This window comes from Cyprinus carpio, chromosome B25, assembly GCF_018340385.1.
Source record: "Cyprinus carpio isolate SPL01 chromosome B25, ASM1834038v1, whole genome shotgun sequence".
NCBI classification, from domain to species: domain Eukaryota; kingdom Metazoa; phylum Chordata; class Actinopteri; order Cypriniformes; family Cyprinidae; genus Cyprinus; species Cyprinus carpio.
In genome coordinates this window covers 12986898-12999878 of record NC_056621.1, presented here as the reverse complement: position 1 = coordinate 12999878, position 12981 = coordinate 12986898, and the positions used below count along the sequence as shown (strand labels likewise).

The 12981-nt window shown below is 36.5% G+C and overlaps 1 protein-coding gene and 1 pseudogene across 1 annotated transcript; both read right to left on the bottom strand.

Moving 5' to 3' along the window:
- Window positions 1-678: 678 nt before the first annotated feature.
- LOC109057681 lies at window positions 679-3448 on the bottom strand (annotated as a pseudogene).
- A 496-nt stretch (window positions 3449-3944) lies between these two features.
- On the bottom strand, window positions 3945-5641 carry LOC109076554. The gene is made up of 4 exons (XM_042753027.1): window positions 5602-5641; window positions 5428-5521; window positions 5234-5322; window positions 3945-5149 (listed from the first exon to the last, which is right to left on the bottom strand). Exons 1-4 carry the CDS (start codon window positions 5639-5641, stop codon window positions 4452-4454), a joined length of 921 nt encoding a protein of 306 aa, XP_042608961.1. The 3' UTR covers window positions 3945-4451.
- Window positions 5642-12981: the final 7340 nt, after the last annotated feature.

Below are 12981 nucleotides of genomic sequence, written 5' to 3'. Positions count from 1 at the left end.
GCACAAGTTATAATATAATATATAATTTATTATAAAAATATTGCAGATCTACAACCTCAACATACTATTTAAAAGTTTTTTTCTCCATTGTATGACTACTTGTGACTTTAACTTAAGCACCTCATGTTTAGAACACTGTGTAAGCAAAAAACATGCACAACAAAAACTTTTTGTTGTTGTTGTTGTTAACAGTGTAAAAATATATAAAGCACGGCTCACATGGATGTCATTTTTAAAACAAGCAGCTTTCTGTTGGTCAGTTCTCCAAATCTGCATGACAAACTTGAACAAAAATTTGCATGAAATATTTCACAATCATGTGGATTCCTATCGAAATTACCATATTTCACCGTTAGCGGTAAATGTGACTGCACCTTTTCATTTCTGTGCTAATAATGAGTCCCTTCATGAGCCTTTTGCATTTACAGTAAACTCATTTCATAGTTCCTATGTGTATATGTATATAATATTAAGTATGTTAATATAATATTGTGTTAAGCAGACTACACTACAGAGTGGAGTTATGATAAATCAGATATTCAATTAGTTTTAAAACAAAAAGTAATTGTCTACGAATAAAATAACTTGGGAAAAAAAAAACGTTTCTCTTTGGTCATCCATAAAAAGAAACAAGAGTGAGTCTAAAGATTTTGAACCACTAAATAAATATGAAAGACAAAAGACTGAAACAATAACTTTAATCTGAATGCATCAAAGGACCTGAAAATAAGGGGGAATAAATTTAACATGAATTATCCATTATGTATTGTACTGAACTACAATGAACTCTACAGCTCTGAACACATTTCCTCTCCTCAGAACTGTGTCTTGAGAGGGGCAACTTAACCTTGAAACACGTTCATTTAAGTACGTTATTATTTTAAATAACAAGCAACACTGACAGTTTTCAGTGATTTCAAAATCTCTCGATTAGTTTTTCGAACAAAAATATTAATCTTTTTCTGTCTTCGGCATATGGGGAGTGTGGTTCAGTGTGTCCTGTGCCGTCTGTCCCAAGAGCCATGGCGGTGAAAGTCTCTCTGTCTCTTTCAAGGGCCGCTCTGTCCCGCTCCAGTCTTGCTCTGTCCTGTTCCAGCGAGGCTCTTTCCCGGTCAATCGCTGCTTCCGGTGGGTCCTTTTCCAGCTGCGCTCTGTCTCTCTCCAACGCTGTTTTCTCTCTCTGCGACGGCCTTCTCGCGCTCCAGCAGCACTCGCTCTCGGTCCAGGTCTGCGTGCTCCTTCTCCAGCAGCTGTCGCTCTCGTTTGAGTTTGGCTCTTTCGAAGTGCAGCTCATCTTGAGTCTCTGGAGGGCTTTTTTCCATGGGTCTCCCTCTCACGCTTCCTGCTGTTTCTGATGAGGGTCCTCCATCAGCTACCGTCGTTTGAGTATTGACCTCGATTACTGATTGTGTCAGTAATTCCAGAATATCACTCCCCATTTCTACTTGATACATCTTCTTGCTGGGCTGGGCTGCACATTCGGACTCATCGGCCAGGTTGGTCAGTAAGGTCGGTTTAGGAGGGTCGGCGTCAGTGGGATCGCCATCTATGGCCTTCTCCATGAGTCTGAACCACCGCCAGGATTCTGGTTTAACTGTTTCAACGTCCTTCGCGAGAGCTTTTAAAACCTAGGAGTGAAAGGTAGAGAAAACTACATCAGGAGAATTGCATGTATACATGTTTATTTTCAAAGAAGATTTTTATATTTTCTGAAGAACATAAAGCATGGTGTGCAGCTAAACAAGTAAATAATTATAACTAAATCTAAAGACAGATTCTATGTGTCCATCTTACCTTGTATTTGCATTTTAAATTCTCCCACTTTCGTTTTGCTCTTTGAGAAGTAATATTTCCATCCAGGTTGGATTTTGTCTCTTGTATGAATAGCCTACAAACCACACCACACACACACACACACTTTGTGACTTTCTCTTCGAAAACTGCTCATAAAAAAGAAAATCCTTGGGTTTAAAATGTATGACCCCTAGGGGGGCTACATAGAGTTTGGTTGACACCCATGTCAGTGAAAATCTGAAATTTATTTATTTTACAAAACTGTCATTATGTGTTTCCTTAATATATTAATTACATGTTTTCATATTTATTTTATATTATTAAGTTTATAATTTTTATGTGTATATTTTTATATTATTATTATGGAATTCAGTTTTAAAAACATTAATTTCTAAAAAAAACTACTTGGAAATCATGAATTCATTGTACAATTATCTGGCTGCTTATTTCTAAATGAGTTTCTCCTTGCCATTGCAACCTTTACTTGTTGGATGCTGTAGTGAACATCTGCTTTGTAAAACTTATTTAGTGTAAAAAAAATAAAAATAAAAATATGTGTGTATATTATTTATATATATATATATATATATATATATATATATATGTGTGTATGTATCTATATATCAACCCAATTTATTTTATTTAATAATACTTTTTATTTATTAATAACAGTTTTTAAGTGGGTATAAAATACAGAATTAAATTGATCTAAATATAACTAAACAGTAACCAAAAATTAAATTTTTAAATATTACATTTTATACATTATTATAAAATATTATAAACAAACATATATAAATGGATAAAATATACTAATAAATTATAAAGCCAATAATTAAAATAATAATATAATTAGATACCAACATTTTATTGATAATTTACATAGTATAAAAATGGATTATCATATATGAATCTGTCATTGTATATTAGAAAAGGGGTAGCATAAATGGGGGTCCCTGATTGAAAACCCCCTTCATTATGAGTAAAACAATTGGATACGCATGCACGACATGTACTGCAGATGTAAAATGAATCACATATTCCATATGAATCACAATGAGTACATACTCCCAGCCATTTCTGCATGTGTTCCTCCAGCCTGAGAATAAATAGCCGTGGGCCATGCGCCACCTGATCAGCGCCTCAGTGTCCTTGTGAGACCCTGAAACAGAACAGCGGTGCAGACGGACAGTGCGGCGTGAGTTCACTGTAGCTCTGGTGCTGCTGTAACGTGATTTTATACATGCAAAACAAACCGCCCATTCAAGCCACACCATAAACACTGACAACTGTCAGTCTGGAATAATAGTAATAAATCCGTATTTTTTAACCGAAAGCAGCTGCACATACCAAGTGCATTAACCCGGTTTTAAATCCACCGTGAATTAGCAGCTAACTCATAAAAGAGAGTTAAGGTAATGTGCGAAAGTTTTGCATGCGTGCACACAGTGCAGCTGTACACAATGACACTCACACTGTTGAGATGGTTGCGCCATTTCTTACAGGGAGAGAGGCGGCCAAACTCCTCTTATGTGACATACAGTAATACCATGAATATTATTGTTATCTTTCACTTCTTCAACAACCGTTTGCATCTCTATTGCGGACAGCACTTCTTCACAGCTTTTCCAGTTTTTAACAGACGGACCAGTGATATTAGATCATTGCCCTCTAGCTGTCAGGAGAAAAACAACTCTCAGGTTTTCATACAGGTATACTGCATAAAAACGATCTCACTAAAATAAGCATCAATTCATTTTCATCTTTAGTTATAGATTATATCTACAAGTTCTATAAGAAATCGAGTCATTAAAAATACTTAACACAAACATTAAATGAAAAACCTCTAATCCACAGCAGCACATAAAAATATTATTGTCATCTAAAACAAACAAGAGTATTTTGAAATAAAGCTGAAACATTCTTTGCAACACCATTTAACATTAGTGTATTTATTATACACTGTACAAATATATGTTAATAATATACATTATTTTATTTGTTTTGTAAACAAAAGTGAAGTTTCTCTGGTGTATATTTTTCAGTGTGGGTTTATTTGTTTAACCACAAAGCTAAAACATGTATAGATATAAACCATAAAGTCTTGACTACAAAAAGAAGCAAAATGAATGACTGGGAGATACTGTTTGTTGAACACACATTACCCTCTGTGACTCAATATGGGGTAAGTTGTCATTAAACAGAATTTTACTTTTCAGCAAAGTTGAATTTTCTGATTCTGAATGACAGAAAGGTGGACCATGAATCTTGTTTTGAGATTTATTGTGCGGCACAAATGGTACACTTTACTTACAGACACTATTATTGTACATCATTTCCGTAATAAAGCATCACATTCCATGTTTCTTTCAACATTTACAAATCAGTAAACAAATCTCAAAAATATCTTAGTTTAGGGGCCCTTGTGCACTCTCTTAATGTACGTGGAGTCCCTTATAGACTGTGTGCATTTGACAAATGCATTCAATTTTGGATTGAAAAATACCACCAAAAAAAAAAAAAGTTTGATAATTTTAATATAAGCTAAATTTTACCATTTAAATATATCTTCAGACAACAACCCAAGGATTGTTCAGACAATCCCATTAACTCACTGCAGTATGTTTTTTTCCCTGAGGTTTGCCCTCTTCTCAGACCTACTTCAGATTTTTTCGATCACCCCTTTCTAGTAAGAATATTAATCTTTCTCTGTTCTTTTCATGTGGACAGTCCAGCCTGTTGCATCCAGAAATGCTTTTCACGTGATTCGTGATATGCGCCGACCTTCGGTCTCTTTCAAGGGCCACTCTGTCCCTCGCCAAAGCTTCTCTGTCTTTCTGCAGTCGGGCTCTGTCCTGTTCCAAAGACGCCTTGTCTCTGTTAACCGCAGCTTTGTCCTTCTCTACCTGTGCTCTGTCCCGCTGAAGCACCGCTCTTTCCCGATCAGCAAGGGCCCTTTCCCGCTCTAGAAGGGCTTTTTCTCTGTCCAGGCCTCCGAGCTCCTTTTCTAGAAGCTGTCTTTCTCTTTGAAGTTTGGTTCTCATGATGTCCAACGAGTGACTTTGTGTCGTCTGCTTGCCTTTTGGTCTTCCCCGCTTAACCAGATCCAGTCTGGAGGCTGGCGGCACATTCACCGAAGCTCCTTCCTCTTCCAGGAATTCCAGTATTTCCCCTCCGACTTTAATCTGGCGTAGCCTCTTACTAGGATGAGGTGCATTATCACTGTTAGCTTCTGATGTGATCACTTGCTGGCTGATCTTTTCATCGAACTCTTCACCCAGAGCATCGTCCATGAGATTAAACCATTTCCAACAGGTGGGGTTCTTCTCCACACCGGCTGGAGGATATTTTGCATCTTGAAAGTGTAAAATGCATTAAATTGTTGAATGTGTTCTGTGAAAGTTGGCATTTTAAAAAACACAACTACAAGTGAGACCAACCTTATATCTTGCCTTCAGGTTTTCCCACTTTTTGGCAATCTGCTCAGTTGTCATCTTTTCCTCAAGCCCCATTTCTCTGAGTATTGCACTGCAAAAAAAAAATAAAAATAAAATAAAATAAGCAAAATGATAACTTTGAATCTGAACACAGGTTGTGAGAAATCAATGCAAATTTTAAGATTACACATCTCACCTCCAGGCTGTTTTAGACGAATTTTTCCTCCCGTCAAAAAGCGCTGAGTTGCTCGACCGCAGCTGTATCAGTTTTGTGATATCCTCAGTAGACACTAGTGCACATAACACAGCCCAGTTAGTTAGCTTAATGCACACATTACTAATTAGTTTCGCGCAAAAACGAACGACTTACTTTTATAAATGTGTTTAGAGCTGGTCGACGCCGAATCCATATTTTTATATCACTTCGGAAAACAGATTTCTAGGGCCCTTAATAGTGCACGATGGCAGTGTGATTCTGTTATCATACCCTCCCTGGAAAAAAATGGCGCCGTACGAGAACAGCCTGGATAGGCTGCCTACTAAGTGCATGCCCCTTATTTTGAAGGAGTGCGTCCTTAAAATGCATATTTCTTGAAATACAAATTTGGTTTGACTTACACAGAATTATTAAGTGTGATTGGAATATTAAACTCAAACGCATTTACGAGATATTTTTTATGGCTACTGACTAGGCTGAAAGACCAAACCAAAGAAGGGTAATTAGCATTAAATTGGGGCGTGGCTTATTAGACCGATGGGTGTCTCTAATAAGTACAATAATAAGTTTTAGCTTTATTAAAATCGCTGAGTATCGTTATTATTTTTGAATTATTTTCCAGATCTAGATTAAAGAATCATAGTATTCAAAAACAACTGTAATTGGTCTATCCCGAAACAGCGCTGAGAAAAATAACAGTCTCCGCGAGACAAAGTGATCACGTGACAGATGTTACTTTTCTCAGCGCTTATCAGAATTGAACAATCAGAGTCGTTTGTGATTACTAGATGAGGATTTTTAAAAATCGTTTATAAGCGAGATCGCGGCTTCGTTTTCCATCTAAGTGTTAACAAGTTAAGAGATTTAAACAGTTATTTTTAGTGTACAAATGTATCCAATTAAAACGTCCTGAAATTTTGAATACACTAAGTAGCACTGCGCCACCTGGAGGAAGACAACTTTTGTTTTATTGAAAATCATTGAAGCAAATATTGAAACAAACCAACATTTTCCACCCATCGGTAACGATGAGAAAATAGAAGTCTAAGCCGACAAACATAGTGTAACTATATTAGAAGAGGTATTAGGTTGTGTTTAGTTATATGGATATTTTGGTGTATGAAAAGAATATGCCCAATGAAGACATACTTGTCACAACTCAGAGGCAGTTTCGTGACTACTTGATTTACTAAGGCCTATATAGCCTATTCATCATATTAATACAATACTCTTAGATGCAAATAAACAGCTGCTTTTTTGTCCTACCCAGATCTTTGAAAGATGTTTGAAATCACAACTAATGCACTTGACCTTTACAAAGCCTCTGCTAAAACTATTAATAATAGAGGGGGGCTCCTTCCCTAATGAAGAAACAGTCAACAAGTCCTGTCAGGATGAAGTGTCAACATACGATTCATCAACTAATTGGATGGAGAGGTGCCCCCACAGTTAATGTTCAGGGCTGCGTTTCTCAAAAGCATTGTGAGATTTTGTGAGATTTACTTAAGCTTACGATGCTTTTTGGAAACGGAGCCCAAGTCTGGCAAGCAGTTATTGCATAAAACTGTCAGATGCATTTTAAAAAGCTGGAAAGTTTGGAGGAAGTATGGCCTCTGTGTCAGAAAAAAAGAGGAGCAGTTGTGGGTTCTGCGCTTTGCTCAAGGGTCTCACCTCAGTTGTGGTACTGAAAGTGGAAGGGTTTTTTTTCCTTTTGTGCAGTGTTGCAGTGCAGACAAACAAATAGAATTTTTTTTTTTTTTTTTTACAATAATGAGTTTCCTAAAACTTTTAAAAACATCTACAAACATCTTTCTGTTCTATAAACTTCAATAAATCTATAGTACATGTTCCATCTGTGTGCTTTGTCATAAACTTTTAAAAACAAACATATTGTGGTTTCGGCACAAACAGAATGCCATTATTTTTGAAAACAGCCTTCCAAAAATGGCCGAACAAGATGACATAAACCATGAACATACACATCAGCATATATTAATTCATCTTAAAAGGATAGTTCAACAAAAAATAAAAATAAATTACATTTATTCAACCTCATGTCGTTCCAAACCTGTATGACTTACAGTTGACTGTATCTGTTTCAGTCAATTGTATCTATTTTTCAATACTAGTTAAAACTGATTCAGGTCCGTTTGACAGAAGAAAGAAAGTCGTACAGGTTTGGAACAAGTTTAGGATGAGTAAATGTTGACAGAATTTTCATTAAGTTTAGAAAAAAAAAAAATTCACACAATTTTCAAACGACATGAGGTTGAATATTATGACAGAATTTTATTTCATTTGAGCAATGACTGTATGGACATATGTATAGAGCAAATGCAATCGTCTCCTTTTTTCCACAAATGGACCTTCACACAGAACAACTCTGTTACATCGGTCTATCAGCCACTCTGCTTTATCATATTGATATCCAAATGCATTTTGCATCATCAGTTCAGTCATGCGAAAGGGTGTGCTTTGTTGTCCAGTGTGGAGCAAGGGGGCTAATCTCTGTGCATATGTCCTTAAAAGCACTGTTGCTGTTTTCCTCTTAAATTATAAAGCTTCTTCAGCTGCTTTAAACCATTGAGAGAAGATTAGTGAGGTTATCCTGTGACGGTGTGTTTGTCCGTGCGCGTGTGTGTGTGCACATGAAGCGGTAATGTTGATGGTGTGTGTGTGTGTGTGTGTGTGTGTGTGTGTGTGTGTGTGTGTGTGTGTCTTCTCCTTTCTGTTCATGCATTGATGCTATTCGGTATCTAAATGAGAGCAGTCCAACAGAGGCTGCATCGATCCATCGGTGCCAATTAAACCTTGTCTTTCAGAATCACATTTGCTGTCTCACATTGCATCTGTCACTCAAGCAACCAAAAGGGCAACCAAAAGGGCCATTTTGTACCTAAAATCAACATCTGGATCAGATACAGATGTGTATTCAGCATGTTTAGCTATATAATTAAGATCTTATTAGTGCATGCTTGTGTTTTCATCCTGAACAGAGAGTTTTTGACATGCACTGTATTTGTAATTTCCCTCTATGTGAATCTGTGCCTCTCTAATCCAGCAGTCTGTATCCTGTGTTGGGGAAGAAGAGGGGGGTGTATGTGTCTCTGTAATCTTGCTATGTCTGTGTGGAACTGTGTTGGTAATCCTGCTGTGTGTGTGTGTGTGTACTGAAGTGTGTTTCTCCAATGTAATCCTATGACAGCGAGCATTTGTGCACGTGAATGGTCGTCAATGTTAAAGCAATCATGCCTTATGCGTTTAGCATCATTTTACGTTGTATATGGCCGGCCACACGGGCACACGATCGACTCCACGTGTGGGCAGGGTTTGACATCATCAGGCGTCATTGCCGTGCTGAGGTGATATGGCAGGGCAGGATCAGCAAAGACATTTGGCTTGATCTCTAACTTTCCAGAGGCATGGCTGGGGGAAGGGAACGACTGGTTCGGAATGACGAACTGGAATTAGGATAAAGATAGGAAGTAGTCTCAGATCAGCTGTTCCAAATTTGAACCATTATGGAAAAATCTACAAATCTGCTCTCATAGTGTAGATATCTTGGGGTTTAATACAAAACAGGAATGTGTAGTAATCCAAGTTTTAGAAGAGGTCTGTCGTGGGTCAAAATTTTCTTTTTTGGGTTGACTGTCCCTTTAAGTGGCCTTTTTTTTCATTATTAATATATTATCTGCAAGTACAGTTTTTACAAATATACTTTTCAAATTTGAAGTACACTACAAGTGCACATTAAATACAAATAAGCACTCTTCTTCTTCACAACGGTTAAGGTAGCAAATTGGAGGTATGGGCGGATGCTCAATCAACTCTGGAGAAGTGGGTTTAGCGATGGAGCCCGCGTCGCGAGAGCCTGCCGCGCTGTAGCCGAGCGGATAGGCAGCACTATTTATAGCTAATCCTGTTTAAGCGAGGTCATGCTCTCTACCATCCCTGAGATAGAGCAGTGGAGTTAAACGCTCGCGTGCCAGCGTACTAGAAGCACCGCGTGTGCTTTTAGCTCATCGTACCAATCATAAAACACAACACATACACAAATCACATCCAGGATTTTCTGTGCTTATTTTGCCAGTAGTTTCACTGTAGGAAGCAGGGCTGTAACCACCATAGACTCTGAAGGGGGCAATTATAATATCATAATTAGTGCTGTCAAATGATTAATCGCGATTAATCGCATTCAAAACAAATGTTTTTGTTTACATAATATATGTTTATTGTGTATATTTATTATGTATATATAAATACACACATACAGTATATATTTTGAAAATATTTACATGTAGTTACGTGTCTATATTAATATTCATATAATTTATATATATATATGTGTATATTTAATATTTTTTAATATTTTTCTTAAATATATACATGCATGTGTATGTATTTATATACATATATTAAATATACACAGTACACACACCAAAAACTTTTATTTTGGATGTGATTAATTGTGATTAATTGTTTGACAGCACTAATTGTAATACCGCAAAATTACAGGTACATATGGCCAAAAAGTACCCCCAAATTTGTAATAATTTTGATGATGCTCAGCTGCATTTCATTACCCAATGCTGTTGTCATTACGATGACAAAAAGTTGAAAGTTATATTTTTAGTCAGCCTCACCGCTCATCAGTGTCAAAATGTTTGAGATGGCAAATAAAATTAAGAAGGCCAGGCTTTACTTTTCCTCACACTTGTTTTTGGTCTAAAAGTGCGTAAAATGAACCCTGTTATTGTTGACAATATGTAACAGAATTGACAGTTATGTTTGTGTGTGTGTTTCTCTGTGTATGACTGTCAAATCTGTTACGTGCTGTCAACACTGTTACTCTTAACAGTTTGACAGTAACAGAATTGACACTAATTCAGACAACAAGGAATCATGATTTCCAGCTATATAAGACACCTTATATATGGCCTAACATCCTGTGATCCATGACAATGACAAATTATTAAAATAATTAAAAATAACTATCTGGGGGGGAAAAGTAGAAAAAAATAATGACTTTGGGCACTAAATGTACCTGCATATATATAACTTTGTGAAAAAGAAGTGTGCTTATTTGCATTTAATGTGCACTTGTAGTGTACTTCGATATTAAACATATTTGTAAAAACAGTATACTTGCAGATGATATGATATTAATAATGAAATAAAATGAAATACATAGAAATAATGAAATAATGAAATATATATATATATACCTATATGTTCCTTTCCATTGCGTTAGCAGCGTAAACGGTTGTGGGTTCGATTCCCAGGGAATACACATGGTAAAAAAATGTATAGCCTGAATGTACTATAAGTCGCTTTGGATAAAAGCGTCTGCCAAATGCACAAATGTAAATGTAAATTATAGGGCTGTTCGTAGCTGATGCGGGGCCCTCAAAGCACAGGGCCCTGTTTATAACTTTATATAACTTGATATATATATATATATATATATATATGTATATATATATATATCTTATATATATATATCTTCATTCAGTCTTATATTATATGTGGCCGGATTGTGGAGCTAAAGCCTTCAAAAGATAATAATTTGTAAATCTCTACTATGGCCCTCCTCTTGTTGCTAATAATAATACATCAAGTTTAGCATGGCCCGCTTGTCCATCACACCGAAGTATCTTTGCTGGTTGCTGGTGATGTCAGCTGTTTCAGCAAAGGGATGACACCTGTACCTGGGACAAGCGCTGGCCAATTGGAGTCTGAGTTAAATTCCGATCCATGCCTCTGACGTAAACACTCCTCAGAATAGCGCGCGGTGGGCGGGTCGTTACGGATCGAGACGCAGATCCACGGCGCGAGACTGTTGATGCCAAGTGGAACTGACGCACACCGGTTCAAAGTGAGTACACATGTAGCATATATAGACTAAAAGTGTTGTTTCAGATATTACAGTATGGAACTCGATAGTTTTTAATCAAATGGCAAGTCAATACATATAGGAATTGTTAGGTTTAGTAGCGGAAACATGCTGTTTAAAGTTATTCTAGTAATTTGATGTGAGAATCGCGTGATTAAGACTCGTTTTTCTGCATGTATGTTTTATTTCTTCCTTATATAGTCCTAAATGTTATGCTTTATACCTTCCGAATATATATTCTAGAAAAAATGTTTTCAGATGAATCTCTGCTGAGTGCGTCAGTCGAATGTAGTCTAGTGATTGAGAGTTTTTAGTCTTTCTTGGTAACGTAATGTGTATGATGCTATTTGTGTCGCCAAGAGGATTTTACATCGATGACACAGTGACTTCTTAACTGCCTTGTAACATGCTTTATGCTTTGGTGGACAGTGAAATTTGAGGAATTTCAATTCAAGTAATGTTTATAATTTATGCTGATAAGATAGACCAGTAGAATGGCATTATAGCAACACTGTAACCAGTCAAGAGTGCGAATTATGGGCAGTTCGTCAAAGTTGATGGGGTCTTAATACATGCTTTGATATTTATAAATACCTTATTATGTATATACACGTTTTTGTTTATTTAACCACGAAGTTTAATTACAAGCTAGTCATGGATGCTAATAATAGCAGAAGTTGCTGAAGTTGGTAACCATAGCAACAGCTCGCCTTTTAAGCGCTTTCCTTACGTCGACTAAATGTACATCATCTTATTATAGGTTTACACATGACACATATATCTCAGAAAAAAAAAACCATTAGTATTTTGTTTTAAATGTTTGAGTTAAAGTTTTAAAGATGGTTAACTGTTAAATCACTGTGTAAAGGGCCGCAAAAGACAACTTGGGTTGCGCGACAACCATCGATAGTTGAAACATCAGATTAGCGTTACTTAAGGTAAGGTACTTAAATCCTTAAAAACTACTGAAAGACTTTGAATCATTTATTTTCGTGAGGTCTTAAAGCACTAGTTATTCTTTATTTTGTCCATACACAATAGCCATTGCTACAGTTTAAGTCAGCTGCTGGATTTCTCTGTACAAACTGCATTAGGATAAAGCTAGGCCTGTGTGAAAAGAAGTTATTTATAAGTTGAAAAAAAAATAGCCTATTTTGGTAAGGTGTTATGTGATGTTTGTTGCCATATAGCAAATTATACAACACTAGACATATTAGGCAGTGAATGTCCTGATATAGAGATAGCCTATATTTATTTTGTCCTCTAAAGTGGCGAATTCTTCCTGCCAAATGCTCATTCATTAACATTTCTCACTTATTCGCTTTATTTAGACAGTAAGTTTCCACATCTGACTTCCAGAGCACCATGCAGCATCACAATGTGACTCACACTCCTCATTCACAGCATGAGTAAATATAGATTTTCAGCATTCGTGCCACAGAACCGGTTCACAAATTCTTTCCGTATTCAGTTTATTTTTGAGAGCATTTAGTGTGGCACATAATTGAAAAAGGTGCTTTTTGTAGGTATATTTTATCAGAAGATAATCTTTGTACATAAAACATCTAATAGTGACATTCAGGCTTTTCTTTCAGCCTTATTCTTGCCATTCTTTATCAAATTCCTCTTTCACTGGTACA

What these genes read in the sequence shown, in the direction of transcription:
- LOC109076554 (XM_042753027.1), bottom strand. Translation starts at nt 5,641, where the DNA reads ATGGATTCGGCGTCGACCAGCTCTAAACACATTTATAAAA. An exon ending in CTCTAAACACATTTATAAAA is followed by an intron (nt 5,522 to 5,601) that starts GTAAGTCGTTCG and finishes TATGTGCACTAG; the next exon opens with TGTCTACTGAGGATATCACA. An exon ending in CCTGAAGGCAAGATATAAGG is followed by an intron (nt 5,150 to 5,233) that starts TTGGTCTCACTT and finishes TACACTTTCAAG; the next exon opens with ATGCAAAATATCCTCCAGCC.